Here is a 19,531-nt window from a genome sequence, read left to right as displayed (position 1 = left end):
AGATGTTCCGGTAGAATATTGTCTATAGCCCACCACTGAACTTATATTAAGCTCACGCCCGCGCTCGTGACCGGCTCTACACGGAGGAATGCGTGCTCAGATATTTGGAAAAGATTGGCTATGTCAAAGTTCACCTCGAGCATGATCGGATTTATTTCAATTGTTACTTTAAGGATGGGTTGCATGCACCATCTTACTTTACCTTTGACAAACGTTACTGCATACAAAAAGCACCGGTTATCGTTATAGTTATCGTCAAAGTTAGGTGGCGCAACTCAACCTAAGAAAAGCTTGTGTTTGAGGTGTCTGTGCTAAACACACGTCTCCCTTGGTTTAAGCCTTACTTGGGACTGGAGTCCAGACGCTTAGTCGCTTCGTTTCAAATGCAACGGTTACTTTATCGATAAAGTATTTTTTACGCTGAACTTTTGGTTCGGACTTTAACTTAATCGGTCCTTATCATCCAGTTGAAATATTGTGGCATACTTGAACCAATTATTTACCTATCGGAAATTTATAAAAGAGATATTTGCAGAAGTTGTATTGTACTCATCACAATATATGCCTTCAGCGGTATTCTAATGATTGCCATCGGGTCAATGAACTTACAAAATGTTTAAATAAACCATTTTTCAAGATGATATTTTTATGGTTAATGGGGGGATGTTTTCATTTAAAATTCAAGAGGTCTTGATTATTCAACTGAAAAGCAAATTTTTTTTAAATCTTCTCCAGAAACCAATAAGACAGTTTTCACAAGTAGCCATTTATAAAAATACATGATTTACCAACTTATTTTATGATCGTTTGTAATTACAAACCATTGCGCAATAATGCATAATATAAATATACAAACTTATACTATTACGTACCATAAAAACAATAAAGATTAAAATAAAAAAAACAAAAGCTTTACAATATAACATTGTGGGTCAGACTACTCAATTAATTTTTGCTAATTACAGCACTTTCGCGCATCACAGTACAGTACACCAACCCTCCCTTGTTTGATACACAGGCATAGCGAGTGCGTAGCTAGTGCTTGCAGCGCTGCGTTGCCTGTCTCGCTAGTCGGTGCGTGCCCGCCAGCGAGTGCAGTCAAATATCCGCGTCGATGACCCGCGCGATGGCCCGCTACTTCCGCGCGCGTTGAATGCAGTCGCAGTTGCAAATTAAAAAAATCGCACCGAATAGACAAAATTAAAAAAAAAATGTAATTAAAATATAATTACAATGTCTTAATTAGTTTTAATATACTGTGAATGAATTTATTGTCTTGGTGGGCAAGCTTTTTAACGAATTCGCGGCCGCGTCTTCATATGCACTTTGAACTTGCTGAGTAGTTTTTTCGGAACCATCGGTAAGCATATAAATTATGCTTAAATCAGAACATGAATCTCTATAATATATTCTAGATTTTATTTTACCTATCAAAGAGGGGTTATTAAATATTTAAATCGCTTTCAGACGGCGCAAAAGTGGCGATGTTGGAAGTAAGCAAGCCTGCTCTCGAGTTTCAGCGGAAATAATACCTCAAAGTCCTGTGAGCTTACTCTGAAACGGCAAGGTAAAGGATATTAATAATGTTAAGACAAGATAATACTTTTTTATATACATGAATTTTTTTTTATTAGAGTAATTCTTTTCAGATTAAGCAAATGGCGAAAATTGGAGCTATTGAATAAGTCATATGACAATTTAGAGCTCCCGCGTCTATATTATTCCTGAAAACTTATTGCGTACCCGCTCTGGATCCGCAAGGTAAGGCTACGAATAATATTTAGACCTAAATACTACTGTAGATTTTGTTGAATTGTTTTTAAATAAATTATATGCTTTCAGGTGACACCCAAAATGATATATTGGAAGAGAGCAAGTAATTTATTACAAGACTTGCTCTACCTACGAGCTTTCTAATTGTCCTGGAACCCTAAGGTTAGTCTATGAATCATTATTATTTATCTATTTGTATTTTATGGGATTGTTTTTAATAGTTTAATTACTTTTAGAAGACTCACAAGCCAATGATGTCGGGAGAGCGCGAGGAATATCTTCAAGTTCCCGTGTCTACGTACTTAAACTTACTGCGCACCTCCTTTGGAGCCGTAAGGTAATGATAAAAAATATTATAATCAGTGCATATATCTTATGTAAAATACTTGAATTTATTTTTAAACAGACTATTTTGTTTCAGGTAATCGAAGACCGAGTAAAATTGTAATAACGAACATTTTCTAGTCACTGCGACTACATTTCCTTGAATAATGAGGTAAGGATAGGAACTAAGATTAGATTAGAAAATAATTTATAATTTTCTGGAATTTCTTTTTAAATTTACTGGTTTCTTTCAGACGAGGCAAAGGCGGCAAGCAATCTGGCTCCGAGGCAGTATACAGCGACCGCGCGGCGCCGGCGGCCCACGAAACCGCCGTTTCAGCAAAAAAGGTACGTAAGTACCTAATAATAAGCTTTTCCAGTAAAACTTGTCTTTGAACATGAATTAATCTGTAATATTCTTAATTTACAAACGGAAAATAAGAAGGCAAAGTAAGGCTGAAAATAGCTTACAGCAGAAATATTATTTTTATAACATTTTAGTGCCGAACGTGAAAGATTTAAAACTTTTACCGTGGTAACCAGAAATTAGTTTTAGCGTTTAGTTTTAATTTTATTTTGATTTGGTCGTCAATGGTTTAACTGTAAAAACTATTATATCGATGGTTAACTAATGCATCTGCGTGATGATATTATTAATTTTCTGATTGGAATGATTTAAGACGTGGTTGTGCCATAAGACTTTGCTTCGTACCACAAGATTTTGAGTTACGGGAAGTACTCCGTAGGTTTTGATTCCCTTGTGAGTGTCATAAATTTGCAGAAATTTGCGGCATAAACGGCTGTATCTTTTGATTACGTTGGCTTAGAAGTTTGATTTTTTCACAAATCTAAGGGACGGTAGACTTGAGTATTTGGTAAAAATTTTAGCTTTATACGTCCACGTGTTCATGAGAAAAAGGGTCTTGACAGACGGACGGAAAATAAGGTGATCCTATAAAAGTACCGTTTTTCCTTTTGAGGTACGGAACCCTAAAAATAAAATATAATACAAAAACAGTTATGACAACACATGAAAATTATGTCTTATTGCATAATTTGTAAAAGATTTCCACTAATCACTATGTAGGTATATCGTTTGATATAGCTCATATTAATGAAAAAAGTAATTTGGTGCGTTAAGGAGTGATAAGACATGAATTAAGATAGTTCGGCGTTAATATTATATCGAAAGTTAGTGATAGAAAATTAGAAATCTACGTTGATTGTTATCAATCTTTACAGCCTAATCTTCTTATCTTTAAAATACGTTTCGATATTAATCACATGTTCTTTTGTCAAAAAAGCATTTATTGTTATTATTATTCTTGGTTCACACTTAAGTGTCTCAGCTCTAGGCTGGTGTCAAAGGAAAGCACTGCCCTAAGCCAAGTGCGATCCTGATAAAATGGTTGCGTTTTATTATCATTACGTATTAATAATTTAATAACAATAATGAAGTTACTATCGGCTTTGTTTAAATGTGCGATTGAAAACTAATTCGCATTTCGGTCCGAACTCATTGTAGTAAATCCGGAATCCTCTTTAAATCGTATTGATTAATTGGGAAAACATACAAAATTTTCAATAATTGTTGTGGAACAGTAAGAGCGCTTTAAAATAGGTAATTCTGCGGATCGGTAATGCTAATTACTTAATTTGATTTGCTAGTAAAGACTTTGGAGCTCTATCATTATTTAAGTGTGAAGTTGATGAAACGGCCAGCGATGCGTGTGCTTAATAAGCAAAAAATACTGTAATTGTAAAATCAAAATATTATAATCAAATCATTAGTATTAATTAAAATATATATTTTAATCAGCTTTTAAAAAGCGCTTTTAAACGCCCCTGGTATTATTTTAACCCTACTTAGTACCTGCATCGGGACAATAAATCCACCAGTGCCGAGAAGATGCAGCGCAAGAAACTTGTCACCTTTGTCAGAATCTTTTCAAGGATTTAAAATAGCGTTTTTAATTTTCAATATTGATGCCAGCTATCTAGAGAGAGTAAAGTGCATTTTGTGCAGCAATATTTCAAAGTGTCTCAAATATGAGATAAAAGACACAAAGGTGCAACTCGGAGACTGTTTTAAGCTGTAGGAAAACGAATGCAGCCAGCATTCCTGAACGATTCGTTGCTTCGCGCTCGTTGTTTTGCGTCGAAACATTCGCTTCTACCGAAACACTTTGCAGCGATGTCTTTCAAAGGATCAAACTATCAAAGTGGAAGGTGTGTGTCAAAGGATTACAGCCGCCATTGTTTGACTCGGACATTAAATAGTTAAGCTGCGTGGGTTTTATCAAGTTCAAATGAATATTACAAAAATACTTCAATATTGACTTGAAATTTGATAAATAAAAATTAAGTATCGCGCTCATACAGCTTTACAAATTCAATGTATTTTGAGTTTTTGATTGGATTTTAATATTTAAACTTACCATAAATTAAAGAAACCATTTAACATAATATTGCAACATCTATAAAAGGAATAAGCTATCTTATTAAGGTCGAAACCTTACTAGTAAAAGAAAAATACTTAAGAATTCTTTTTATAGAAAAAGGGTCTTTTACGAAAAGTTTGATATTTCATTAGGACACAAACAGAGCGTTTCTAATCAATGTATCGCTTTCGGGCGGAGGTTAGCAGAAAAATGATTCCGCTCCCCATGGAACGTAATGAAAAGGCATCGGCTCGGAATCACCTTGAAAACTCTTTGATTGCTTTTTGACGAACCTCGGACAAGGTTGTTGTAGATACATCAGTCATTTTCCTCTCTCTTTTGTCTTGTCATCAATTAAAAAGTTGTTCACGACTACAGTGGCGTCCTCTGACGTCAATCGGCGAAGCAAACTTGTTTTAAATAACTTTGAGAAAATTAAAAAATTCGAAGCGAGGTAAAACTTAATTTCAAACGGCTTCCTCTCCTTCATCGCAACTTGTCCTTTGAACTAAGGCAAAGTATGGGTTGCGTTCTACGCGCGCCATCTAATAATCTAGGTTAAAAGAAGTCATGTAAGAAACAGAAAAGTTCCAACTTTAAACTAACGAGAAACTTTAATGAACGGCCTTTAAAAGTTTGACAACATGGACTTCACTCATTTCACGTACGTCGTGCTAGGAGCAGTCAGGCTAGAACTTTTACAATTTACACCATTCCTAAATTAAGTCATTTTAAAATATTTAAAAAAGTTAGTGTGTATTATTAGGCCATTGCACACCGCCATGTTTTTTATTAAAATTTTTATTATGGCTCGCGCGGCTTGAACTGCCATGTTTAGCAATTGACACTTCATGTCACACATTGACTGGAGGGTAAGGAGTTCGCAGGGCCAGCTGGTACATTATAAAGAGTGTCAAGAAATGAAGAGGTTGGCGTTCTGTTTTATCGAAAAAGTTTGAGATATCAATAAACGTTAGCTCTTTGATTAATAATCTTGATAATCTAATTTGATTTTATACTGAAGTGCGACGTATAAAGATCATCTTAATTTTTCATCTCGCATCTCAAAGTGTTTCGGCCTTTGACTAATTAACAAAGTAACCCATTAATTATTATACGAATAAATAACAAGCGCACCTAATAGATTCTTGGAATAGCAAAACATTGAAATGTAGACTTTAACAAGTTAATAAATACATAACTTAATCATTTGTGAGGAAGCGCCCACTCACGCCTACCCTTTTAAATTTAATTATTACAGACATTATTTGGATGTGTTTCTAAATAGGCTATGGTTGATAAGTAACTCGTAGTCGTAAGTCGTAGCTAAATACCGTAGCATAAGCCCGTAGCTGTGTAGCAGCCTTACAACCGTAGCAGTTTCGTAGTCGTATCGGCCGTAGAAAAATGTTGCTACAAATTCTTGCAAAAGTTACAGTTGACGTAGAAAGTACACGTGAAACAAAAAGCCCTAGATTTTTCTTATTTCCAACCTTGAATTGACTAACATTTCTTTAGGCATTGCCGCGATCACGCGGATGAAGCCTTGCATTCAAACTCAAAGTTCCAAGGATAATCAATTCAATACCTTTGGTCAACTTTTCAGGCTTTTTAAGGTTCCCTAAGAACGAAATACAGAGTATTGTTGCGCAATCAGCGCAGTACCTTCGGTTTTCAATTTCGCCATAAGTACGCCCTTTTTATATTGGAGGCCGTATAATTGTTTAAAAGCATCCTGGTCTAATGAGGATTCATATCAGCGGGGATCACGAGGGTCAGCGCTGACAGCGAACCAACAAAGCGCATTCGCAACATCCGAGATTGTAATGCGACACAAGGCCTAGGGCTCCTGGCGCGGCCCGCGGACTTATTATAAGCCGCAGCCGCGCGATACTCACCGTTACGCGCAGTGCTTTAAAAATAGTTTCCCTCTTATAATTAACTAATTGTGTACCTCCAAACAGGGAGAGCTTTGTTAGTTTGATAAAATGAAATATGTCGGACGAAGCCATAATCCCTGATCGCACGTGATGCTTCCCGCGCCGATCACATGGTTATTATATTTTGTGAGTAGTTACATAACGGGGTGAAATTGCGTCGTTTTTAATATCGAGGGCCGGCGGGGACTGCACCGGGTAATTAAAACAGGTTTCATTGGAAGCTGAAGACGGGGAGGGGAGTGGTCATTATTACAACTGAAGTAATATTCAGAGAAAATACAATAATGCTAACTAAGTATTTACTCTTCGCTGCCCTTCAGATCGGAATTGAAAATGCTTTTAGGGTTGGTTTGGTCATCTTTCAAGTTGTATGATTTTCCAACAATGGGATGAAGACAAAATATTATGTAACAGAACACATTCGACTATCATATTTGAAGCTACATTACGGTTGTTAGTGCCAATGCGTGAGTAGGGTTGAGCAATAATTTTATTAAGGCACGAGCGCGGAGTTTTCAGTGGCGGCGGCCGAGTGGCGTGGTGTCCAAGCACGCCTGGAGGGGGAGGGGTTTAGCAGAGGGGGTGGTAGATTCGCGAATTCGCGCCTACCCGCTGGGGCGCATACTGCGGAAATACATTTCACTAAATACGAACGAACAGTGTCCTGAAGGGGTGAGGTGGGCTGCATGTACCTATGTAAATACAAATGATGTCTCCGTGCAGTGGTTTATTCGATTCGAACTAGCGGTTTCTAGTGGCACTTCACACAATAATAATATGGAAGTGTAATATCAATACGCAACCATTTATTTATGGGTTCTGTACGAGTATACTTGTAGTACGGAAACTATGAGAGAGGAGGACAAGCCTAGATTAGCTGAAAATACTGTTTTAGAAATTAGAAATCCATTTGGATACTCGCTCGTGTAAACAATTCGAGTATAGTTAAAATTAAGGCTTAAATAATGCTTCGAAGATCAAGATTGCTTGTCGATCGTCACGTTGAATATAAAAACGGAATACCTACCTGCTGTTTACTTCAACTGTGGTCCTAACTGAAGACTTCGGCCGGGCTCTCTTTAAAAGATTCTCACGCACCTAGCATGCTCCCTGCGTACTTGTAATATACTCGTAAGTGTACCCACTATACAGTGTGAGTCTTGATCAAGTGCACTATAAAAAATAGGTGAAACTAAGATCTATTTTTTATCGGTCGGACACTAATTTTAATTCGTGTTTTTTTTGGTTTATTGTTAAATTTCTCCAAATAATGCCCATATTACAGGTGTATGGCGCGCCCGGAGCGACTTAGTTTAAACGATCATAGCAAACGTTGTGATAGGGATACATAAGATTTTTTAATTTTACAAAAGGAAATACGATAGAGAATAACAATAAGTAATAGAAACCACCTGTAATAGGGGAAATTTTTTGGAGAAATTTATCAAATAATAAAAAAACACAAATTAAAATACAGATTTTTCTCAAAAATAACATTTTATTATTACGTTGCCATTTTCTGGGTATTTTATGTATTTTATTAGTATCACCTGTGATTTAGCATTATTACTGTTTTTATTTCATCAGGAATAACAAAAGGATACCTCTTAGTTCAAAAGTTATTATGTTTTCGTTACAATAAGTAATTGAAAGAAAAAAAATCTATAAAAAATCCCGCATATTTTTTGTAATTTTTTCCTTGGACAAAAATGGGTCTAGTTTCACCCATTTTCATATGTGCACTTTATCAAGACTCACACTGTATAAGCTTTCCTCGTGGCTTACCTGAGAACATGGGCATGGTGAGTTCGGGATGCAGCTGGGACAGCTGGCGGGACAGGTACAGCTGCGAGCGGCAGTAGGTGGTGCACAGCAGAGCGTCCAGCGTGCCGCGCTCCTTCTCCGAACCTGCGGCAAACAGAAAAAACATTCAGTACTTTATTCTACTTCTCTACCTTCTTCCATTTGGGGTCGGCCCTCCTCTAAGACAGGCTGTCTTGCTTCAAAAGTCATTTGCCGTGGAATAAATAATAATAAAGAAAAATAAAAAAAATAAAAAAAAAGATAAACGGCACGAACATTTAAATCTGACTCGACGAGACATGTCATTCGATTTAAGAGGTAATTGCCGACTGACGCAAAGCTACCGAATGACCGTCGACATTCCTAAAAATGTTTACAGATAGGTATATTCTTAACCCAATTTTCCCCGAATCAATGCGGTGGTTTCAGTAAAGCAATTATTACTTTGAACAGCGCGCACACAAAGTCATATTCAATCAATTTTACCGTTTTCACAGAACACGATTGAATAGATAAATTATGTTGGTATTATTACAGATATGTGCTGTATTATATTAATTAATACATAATTAATTATTGATATTGCTTCGATAAAGCAACGCCAACGTAAAAGGAAGCCAGGAATGTTATTATTAAAATTAAATTAAGCTTTTTTAACGTAAAAAAACACTTGAGTAAATAAATAAAATCATCGAACAGTTACTGGTCATCGTCTATGATGGACGGATGAATGTTTTTACTCTCATGCAAAGACCCTTCAAATATGGCATCAGAATAAAAAATAACCTGCAGGCACTCCAAACAAGAGGGGTGCACCGTGCCTGTTTACTTTTTCTGAAAACAGAATGTCCTTTTGCCTTTTCATAACTGCGTATCCAGCACATGCTCAAAGGAAGACTCAACGAGGGGTCACTACAGTATGGTCACTACGCACATAAAGATCGTATAATTTGTCTTTCTTTACTTATGGTGCCCAGCATTTATTGAAATAAAAAAATATATATCGTATCAGGACTTAAGGTTAGCTATTTTTCAGGACAATGAAAGCAATATCGCCAATACTTATTCATGCTTCAAATCGCTGACTGTAAAATAAATACAACAGAAAACTTCCGTTGATGTTTCTTCCGATTGAAGTTGGATTAATCTCGTTTTATTAACGCACTCGGCACGAGAAGCGCCGTCCAACTGTCTCCATATTAGCACATTAGATAACATAATACTGTGATATCAATGCGCTCCTTCAAGTAAAGGCATCAACTTTATAATCAAAGCTTGGGACTTCCCGTCAAGTCAGACGATCATCTTGTACAAGGAGTCAAACAGTTTAAGTTTTAGAGGCTCATAACATACTTCTAATGTTCTTGTGGACCTTGCGATTTATGTTTTGAGGTAAAATATCAAGTATGTTTCTCTATAGCGCCTAAACTATTCATCCGAATTTAATCAGTAAGGTGTCAATCCATTTGTTGTTATGACCCGAGTAACATAGGCCACATTTTAAATTGAACGCACAATCATCAAATCCGAACGAGTCGATTTTTTCCATAGTCGGGTTACAGTTTTTTTTGTCTCTTTGTTATTAGCCACTGTGTCCGCCAACAAAATCTGCGCCACTTGCTTTGTTCACCCGTCGCCAGCGCCGGTGGTTTTGTTTAATTGCCCCGCGTCCGCCCCCTGCCGTACATGACTTTTATGTCAAACCTATTTTAAACGCCCCCTTTTGATCACAGAGCTGCGGCAAGTTCGTTATTTTTAGTTTCACGTACCTTTGTTTGGTTTACGCGGATTCCATTCAAGGCCTCCATTTTGTTATCAACACAATTTCACGTAAAGTGGCTCATATTGCAATGGTTTTAAGCCCTGATGCAGCTTATTACACACGAACTGTTTTCATCGGCATTTATCTCATATTACTCTAATCGTAATAAATCGTTTGTAGTTAACGAACTTTGCTATAAAGCCAAGTAAATAGCCTTATGAGTTCAGCAAAAGTAACTCCAAGCACGATATAAAACAAATTCAACTTTGCATGTTACTTAGGAACATCATACTTATGAGAGTTCGTACTTGCTCACAAGTCACAACTACTTACATGTGTGATTAGCACGACAGAGCAAATTGTCACCATACTTTATTAGAGGTAACTTATACATACATAAATTATTTCATATTTAATGAATGATATTATTTTATTTTTTCTGATACTCCGACTTGTAGGTGTAGGTATAATGAAACCTATTAATATTGTATCATTCTTCTACGAATATTCTTGTACCCTTCGAGGCAGCTTAGAGACCCGAAATCCCCCGAGATGAAGTCAAGTCTAATTAAACATCGCACAAACATTATACTAGGTAAGCCATTTAGACTACAGGAATATATCCAAACAGACAATCATAAGTGTAGGTACAACCGAAAAAACACAGCTATCCGTCTTTTCAACGACGAAACAGCTTTCTAATACTTTAGAGTGCCATTTGCAGGCACTTTCTTCCATCTCACACAAGAGTGGTAGCGGTTCGTGGAAACGTAAGGCAGTAAATACCTAAGATTTTCTTATTTTAACACTCTACTGCTTTTACATCTTGTACCTATTCTAAATCTTGTTTTTCTATGAAAATGTAGCAACATTGCAGGTTCTTTAAGCAGCATTAAAACTTTGATGGCTGATGTTAAATAATGTTTACCGCAGATTGTGTTGTTAAGCGCAAAACTTGAGAACGGTTTTCAAGGAAGGTTCTTATCATGAGAAAAAACATAAAAATTGCGTGTAAAATAGAACTTTCTTTTTGACCGACTGACTGACTGAGAGATATCAACGCAAAGCCTAAGCCCCTACGTCTAGACCCCAGAGACTAAGGGCAAGTACCTAGGTAGGGTGTACTATGAAAGGATTTGCCAAAATTATCCCCTAATTCACGCGGATGAAGCCACGGCAAAAGCTATATTGTAAATATAAACCACTTCACGGTCTAGTGAGCACTGACTGAAAACATAATTAGCAAAATAATAACACAATTAACGCATTTCAATAAGCTCCCAGAATTTAAGCACTAATACCTACATGTATTTAATACAACCCGGTGCGTGAAGTTTTATAAAAAATATTTGCGGTTTTTATCAGTAAGTTCCAATATTAATGCTGAGACTTACACAAGCACTTTTATACGATTTTACTATAGAATACACCATTTTGATTGCGCTAAGAATATGTTTTTCGTCATGGTCATGTGTCAAAGTTTAAGGAGATCAATCACTGATCACTGGTTATAATATTCCTGCTTCTTCGTTGCGGTTACAATAACGGATACCTACACTTTCCAAGACTCGTGTGCCCTGGCTGTGTTTCATTGCCGGCCATTTAATCAAAAGTGTCAGTGGGAACATATTTCTGTTTGTAAATTGAAATGATATATTATTATGGATATTAAAATAACATTGTTTTCATCGCGGAAGTTTTCAGGAAATGCGTTGTGTAAACAATGTTGAAGCTCATGTGAACAAACCAAAACGATCCGACTGAAATTTATCTACCAATGTAGACCTTAACGCCATGGCCGAGGGAAACCATACATGCAGGGCTTCGAAACCAATTAGTGCGCGTATTGGTAAAGTAAGTACACACGAACCCTAAGCGACGAAATTTTAATATTTCGCCAATAGTGTGGGGAGACCAGACACCCCTTCTACTGATGTTTGGTGTTCATTCGGCCGTGTGTTTGTGAGACTAGTGACGGGTCGAGCTTGTTTATGAGTGTGATTTTTCGGCCATTAATTGGTCGTAACATAATACTGCGCCATGAGTGCTTTCAAATACCAAAATAGCTAGAATATTATCGATTCACGCATCTGCACGGAGCAAAAAATGGTAAACTAATTAGTAGGTATACGTATAAGTAGCAGAAACTCATATTTTAGCGAGAAATGAAAAGCCCGCGACACAACGTGATACTCGAACACGGAAGCAATAAAGTAAAAAGCAGATTATCCTTTCGTTTAGGATTAGCGGGGATCTGTAGCGAAATAAAATGTCTACATTTTGCTCGCGTCGGTGAAATAATTGATGAATGATATTTAGTATTGACGGTTTCACCAGCTATTTGAACTTTTGTTTTTGGCGTAATACTCGTACCTACGAGTATGCCTACCTAAACATAAAAATGCGATGGATTAAGAAAGTATTCAAGAGTTTAGTAGGTAAGCCACGGAACGGTACCTTCCTTTAAGAAAATGGATATGAAATAGGCAATATTTAATAAGAATGTAATGCACCGATATAAAGCTTCAAGTTTTCTTCAAGGTCACCGCCAAAGCCTCTTTGACTGCAAACGCAATTTAAAAGCGAGAGCATTCGTCGCGGAATCTATCAAAGTTCGTCTTTGTCAGTCACTATCGCAAGTGCTCCCCGGGCTTGCACGAGGGAGCCCGCTCCCAGGGGCCGTGCCTCAAAGCGCTGCACTTTGGCATTGGTTACCTGGCACCTGCTGAACTATCAAACGGATCCTTGAAGGCATATTATCTAGGCGAAGATATTGAATTTTGTATTTTTGGCACTTTTAACATTTCTCGTATAGCTTCAGAAACTAGCATAAGGATAATAAAAGCTAAGTAATTATTATAACGTTACATTCATAGCGTGATTGTTCCTAGCACTGGATCTCGAACCTCGCTAGACAAAGGCTAAATGCAAAGCTCGCAGTCCTAAGACGCTTAAATAGAGTAGAAAAAAGATTATAATATCAACGCCTAAACATCTATATAAGCCAGTATGACTGACATTGAGGTACCTACTTGTGTTCTCTAGCGAAACGAAAATACGAGCTATTTTCTTAATTGCAAAGCGAACTTTCAGATAATTACGATTTTATCGATCGGCAATTAAATTAACTTTTGAGACTTAGCCTGGGCACCTGTGTGCCGTGTCTATGCATGTATCAGCTTTGACTTTGAGTATGATATCGTCAATAAATGAATCTTCCTTTCGTATCGCGAGTGAACCAACAGATAGCTAGATCTGGGACACTAGGGCGCCCACTCGGCCGGAAACTGTACGGAGGTAATTAAGTGTTGACAGCAACCCGCCTGTGCTCAACCATCGCTCGAAAGGAATTGATTTCGATTTGCTGCGTTGCCGATGTTATTTACTTGACCTTTATTGCAGTAGTGCGAACATAAATTCAAGTATGTGCCAACTTTTCTCAAAGCCACATATTTTATGCAGGTTTAAACTTTGTTTCACTAAACTAGAACAAGCGGTGACTTTATGTTACATCTTTCAGAAAGTTCAAGCGTTTTGGCCGAAGTGATAAAAAAAAGATTATGGAAATAATTGATTGGGTTCATAACTTCGGACGCTTAGATGCGTCACCTATATTATCTTCTTACGTAGAACTCTTACCGACATGTTACACTTAGGACAAGCTGCTCTCGGTTTGACGCTAAGTGATTGGTCCGATGGGTGATTAATTTGTTTATCGCAGCTGTGGCCCTTACTTCGTAAGCGAGAAATCGTTTGTCTAGTAGGTAGTTAAAAAAACGCCCAGGATTAGGTTCAGTTAAGGCTCTACATTATATTACTAATCGTATTAAAACCCCCAGATATTAAATTAATGCTACCAACAATATAAATTAAAAAAAATTGCGCTCAGCAATTTTCAACTCACACTGACATCTATTTATCCTTATTTCTAACCAATGTACTCCACCAAACCAAATAAATAAATACTCCTATATTTAAGTAAACTACTTTTTATTCAGACACGCATAGATTTCTTGTCTACTGAGCTTGAAGCTACGCGTTTGTGTCCAAGAACCGTAAAATTTCTGAGCAATAAGTTGTTAGATTTATATGAATGTTCGTATTTAAATGCTGAAAACTTTCTTTGGAATGTTGCTCCCACTACACGCGGAAAGATTGAATTCAGAAGCGTTCCTTTTAACGAACTATACAGACGGCCACCAGCTCTTGTGTGTGACACTTATTACTTAATCGAACTACCGAACCGGACGGAGGTTGGCGAATACTTTCCATGCAGAATTATTCATATTCACTTATAGAGACTATAGCGACTATTCCCGAAGAGACATCTGTTACGAGGCACGGCGAGGGGTGTAACTATTTGATTAAGTGGCCTGAGATTAAAGGACAGCATATTAAATAGTTCGTATGTGGGGTTTTAGCTGATTGCAACGACTCAAAGGTACGTCTGGGCTGGCTCGCAATTCGCTAACTTCTGATACACCAGTAAGGCTTTTAGGTAGTACTAAGCGCACTTTGAAGTTTATTGACAGATTCAAATCCTTACATGCGATGCTAATTTGCGACAGTCAAAGGCTTTCAGTGATATTGAGAGCAGATGCGCTGAATGTGCGAGAAGGGTATTAATGGACGTGCATTCGCTGTTGTAAATTTCACATAAAGGTCACACACAAGTCGACATATCCCGCGCTAAACGCCAAGTAATCTCTCCGTGATACATCGGATTAATAAATGAAACACCACTTTAAATATAACATTTTGATATTTGCATACGGCTTTCTCTCGCCACCCCACCGCTGGCTGGATTATTAATTTAATCCGTATTTTTGTAAAAAAAAACATTAACACTTCGTCGTCGTCGTGGTGCTGTTTCGATTTCAAAATTATTAATTAAAAAAAAGGTTGGTTAACACACTTAATACGTTTCATGTAAGAGGTGTTTAATGTCCGAAATGTATTCTATAACCTTCAAAGTGTATTCCTGTGTGACTGTAACAACTGAAGTCATTGATGCTGGACTGCCTATTACCTATTACTTAAGTCTCCATAGGTAGACATGGCTCAGCCGGATCGATGGCTTAACATAGTAACCACCTTCTGATGCACGTTATAACAGCATACATTTATAATTAAATCCCTTCTTTGTGGTTCGAGAGCTAGTCTTTCTTAATTCTATACCTAATGTAAGATTTTATTGTAATTGCCTGACGATTTGCACAAATTAAAAAAGCTTAAATGATCATAATAATTACGTTAGAATTTATTTTCCGCTTTTTCAGAAGCTCATTAAATCAATCACATGGCTTCGTATTATTTTATATCAATAGGCAAAGTACAGAATATCTAATCAATTAGTACGAGTGGCTTCCCCAATATTTTAGCTTTATCCTCTAACATTGGATACGTTAAGACACAATTACAAAAACCAATATCGTTCGTACAGATTAGCTTATCTACTGTGTTTCGTAAAGCCTAAGCGAAGGCTTAGGCTTTGACGTATGAGAACACGCACCATCAATGTAATGAGTTAATTATCTCCGATATCACACCGCCTTACAGTTACTTAAGTGGAATCTTTATACGTTATTTACCTATTTAAGATGGAATCTTTTAAGTTAATAGCCTTGAGTTTCGCTAATAAACAATCAAAAGCACTTGCAATCTTTGGCATATGCCAGCTTCAATAAAGTATCCTTAATTATTAATATTAATCCTAAAAATTTTAGTCCAAGTTCTAATTCTAATGCATCATCACTCTTAGTGAGCTACTCCGACAGGCCACTATATATACACAAGCAACCAACTACATTCCTCCATAATGTCAGCAAACTCAAAATAATCCGTAAAACGACAGCCCTTAAAAAATAAGCACTGCCAGTTATTCTGATTTACACGCGGGACTCGTGACAGGTGCCGAAGAGCCGACGGCTGACGTTACACGAGCTCAGCTAACTGATGCGCCGCTAACTTTGCTCATTTTTAGAAGCGAAACATTTTTGACGCCTCCAAATAATGGTGAGAGTTGGCCAACCGACAGGACCATCAGGTTGATCCAGATGCACCGCCAAGTTTGAAAGTAATCACTTCGTGAGATTTCCCCGCTTATACTCCGCGCCAATACACTTCAGCGATGTCTCAAAGATGAAGGTCAACTAACGTTTACATCTAACTGTTTATGCCCTTATTTTAGGAGGATATATTATTTGTAGCTGATATTGTTGAAGAATCTCTAAGTAAATTATAATGTAGCCTAAAAATCAATTGTCCATGTAGTTTGTCGGAATTTATCTATTGGTCACAATGATTTTGTAAATTGCTTGCCATCTAAAACCAATGAACGTGTCGAATTGTAATTTAAATGCTAAATTCTTTGACTAATTAACACTAGCGTATCTCACATCAACTCTGGCTGACTGACGGACGGCCGCCCGCAGACCCGTGAATAATTTCTAAGGTCTCAAATAAAGTTGGGTTTCTAACATTAAATTTCAGTAAAATCCGCCTTATATGCGGCTATGAGTATTTTCCTTTATTTGTGCAAACAAAGAAAAACAATCTTAACAATATGTCTTTCCATTTAACAGGAAGTAATAGGATTAAAGATTTTATTCTTTTCAATACAAACGTGCCCTCCCTTCTCGCGATCTCTAAGTTTACACTATAGCGCGAGAAATTCACCCTTGACTGGATTCATATCCTTTTCAAGAAAGTATATGACGAGATTTTTCTCAGACGCTGTTATCGTCCAAGTTTGTAAAGCGTGAAAAATAACTGATATTGCTTCAAGCTTAGAGGAATTGCTATGTCATTAGTAACTTTTGTTGTCTTGAGTAAAACACTTCCAACAGCCACGTTCGGTACAAATCTATTCTGATCTTCTGCTTAGTGATTTCATTCTGAATGACAATGTTATCGTGCTTGCTTCGGTTCATTTTCAATTAGTTAATACGGAGGTTTACTAATTTACTACTGGTAAAGTGGAGCGAATATTTCTGGGATGGTTTTAGGTAGAAATAAGTCATAAGCTTATATTCAACAAATTTATATTTTCTTCTTGTAATGATTTACACGAAGCAACGAGCATCGGCCCTGAAAAAGAACAAATTATGAACAACACCAAAGATTTCCAATAAACACTTCCCAAAGGTTTTACAGGCGAAGTTGTCTACGAGGAAGTTATTAAAAGAGCACAAGCGCAGATAGTGCCGTTAATATTAATTATCTAAGTTGCGTAATTACTTAAAGGAAACTTCGAAGCTTCATAAGGCGCGGCGCAAACCGAGGCACCAACGTCTCCCATTTCACAGGGAGCCAGTTATACACACATGCTTGCCGAGAATATGCATTACGCATGCTGACTCGCATCGTTGATATTGTTGTTTGATATCACAAAGCATATCGCGCCGCCAAAGTAGCAAACATACAACGAGCCGTAACAGCGGAGTGATTATTTCTTTTCTCTGAGGTAATCTCAATTTATCTTAAAATTAAATGGCTTCCGTTAAAAGGCAAAGCTCTCATGGAACCTCTGCAAATCCGAGAAAATTCAAATTTTAATTTCTCAATTGTTTTTTCCTCGAATGCTAAATATCCTGGTAAAATTAAAATAACCCAGAATCTGCAAAACACCGGGTTCTGAACGCTTTGATGATTAAAAGAGATGAAAAGGTAGAACTACAAGTAGTCTTGAAAATATTAATTTAAAACTCGTCACAATTATCCGGACCACAGAAAATTCATTCAGGTTTATTTCAGGGAAACAGAATTTGTACAAATCATTTATAGAAGATATAAGTACTTTAAAATATTCATGTTACACATCTGTCTGTTAAAAAAATAACGGGAATTTTCGTTTTTACAAAAAAGTATTTATTTATTCATCTAAATTAATATTGTCGCCTTTAAAATATATAGTCCCTATTATACATTATGCACGTGTGTTAGCGCTTCTTCTAATTCTCAAAATACTTCTCAAAGTCGATCTTTGAAATAGCCTTTACATGTTTCGGCGACGCGCGTTTATTGTCACCTATGCCTGTAGAACGACAACGGTTTAAAGATCTTTTTACTTTCGGAAATAGAAACAAGTCAATTTGGAGACTGGGACATCGTTACAGAATTGCTTTAGCAAAAATTCGCCGCCACTTTTACTCAAAATTCAACAATAATTTTAGAACACATTTTGTTGCCATGTGTTTCATATAACATCAAATATTTCATAAAATATTCATGGCATGAGCCAAACGACGTGCCAACATCATCAACATCTTCCCTAATAGTGATTCGACGGTCTTTCATAAACACTTTTTTCTGTTTTTTTTTTTCACATTTTCATCGGTCGGACCAGTTGCCATAAAATTAAATGTTACTTGCAGAAATTATAATAAGTTTCGAAACGAATTTTACCAGCTTAAGAATTAACTTTGTAATTCATGCAATTAGAGACTTTTTTTACGAATTGACAATAACGAGATACTGAGATGTACATTAAAATTTATACCCTATTAACCCTTTTCCATCGGAGCTTAGTGCTTATCGAAAGAAATAATAAGACGCGGAAATTGTAAAAGTTGGTAGAAAATTAATGACGATAAGAAACCTTCTACAATAATGCCTGGTACCCAAGCCAATTATGGAGCTTTAGTGGGGATTGTTATTCTATCAAGACTCCATAGCTTATCGACATAGCGAACGTTTGTTAATTATATACATTTTAATTAAATACTTAGTTATGATGGTAAGCCTTTTAGACCCTAAACCTTTCACAGCAGAGTCCTGACGCAGTCTACTTGGCCAAGGCTAAACTTGTCCGCGCTATAATGTCTCCGGGTCTATTGTAATGGGTTGTTTATGTCTTCCGTTACTTTTTGTACGAAACTTTTTCATAGTCTGCGTAGTTCTCATAAATTAAATCACATACAGAACATTCAACGCAGTAACGCGACTCACTCCCGATGTTATGTATGTTATAATAGAAAAGCGCTGAAACATAAGAAGTATACTCACATTACTTTTATACAGACAAAAATGGTGAACCAATGATGGACTCAATAAAACCGATCAATCTCTACCATTCGATAACTTTCCAGTTCATTTGTTCAAGTATATTCCATTCGAAACCGCGACTTTGTCAGATAAATTTTGTGATGTTACAAAAATAGATTCTGTTTGGTAGTTATCGAGTTTGTGTTCAAGTTGAGAAAGAGTCACTTTCTCAAATTGTTTGGCGACGTAAGTTACTAAATCATCGCTATAATTCTAAGGTTTTTTATCGTTATACTGAAACTCAAGCGAGCATTGGACAATATATTTAGTTAACGGCGCTTGAAAATACTTGCCGATCAAATGAAATTAATTTGATTGTCATTAAAAGATCGTCTATCTTGCTGAAATGACTCATTTGCCGTGATTATTAGAATTCAATTGCTATAAAATACAAAATTACTTACACAATCACTTCAGTTTAAAAGCTGTAGTACTTATACAAT

General features: G+C 36.7%; 1 protein-coding gene across 1 annotated transcript in view; it reads right to left on the bottom strand.

Annotated features, from left to right (window-relative positions):
- LOC135086997 (protein furry-like) overlaps positions 1–19,531 on the bottom strand; it is a 223,151-nt gene that overhangs the window by 64,547 nt on the left and 139,073 nt on the right. The window contains exon 28 of the mRNA XM_063981854.1: positions 8,264–8,386. Within this exon, the coding sequence (XP_063837924.1) occupies positions 8,264–8,386 (123 nt within the window). The remainder of the gene's footprint in view (positions 1–8,263; positions 8,387–19,531) is intronic.

This window comes from Ostrinia nubilalis, chromosome Z (genome assembly GCF_963855985.1).
Source record: "Ostrinia nubilalis chromosome Z, ilOstNubi1.1, whole genome shotgun sequence".
In the NCBI taxonomy this organism is placed as follows: domain Eukaryota; kingdom Metazoa; phylum Arthropoda; class Insecta; order Lepidoptera; family Crambidae; genus Ostrinia; species Ostrinia nubilalis.
Note: the sequence above shows the minus strand (reverse complement) of the source record. Positions and strands in the feature narration are given on the sequence as shown.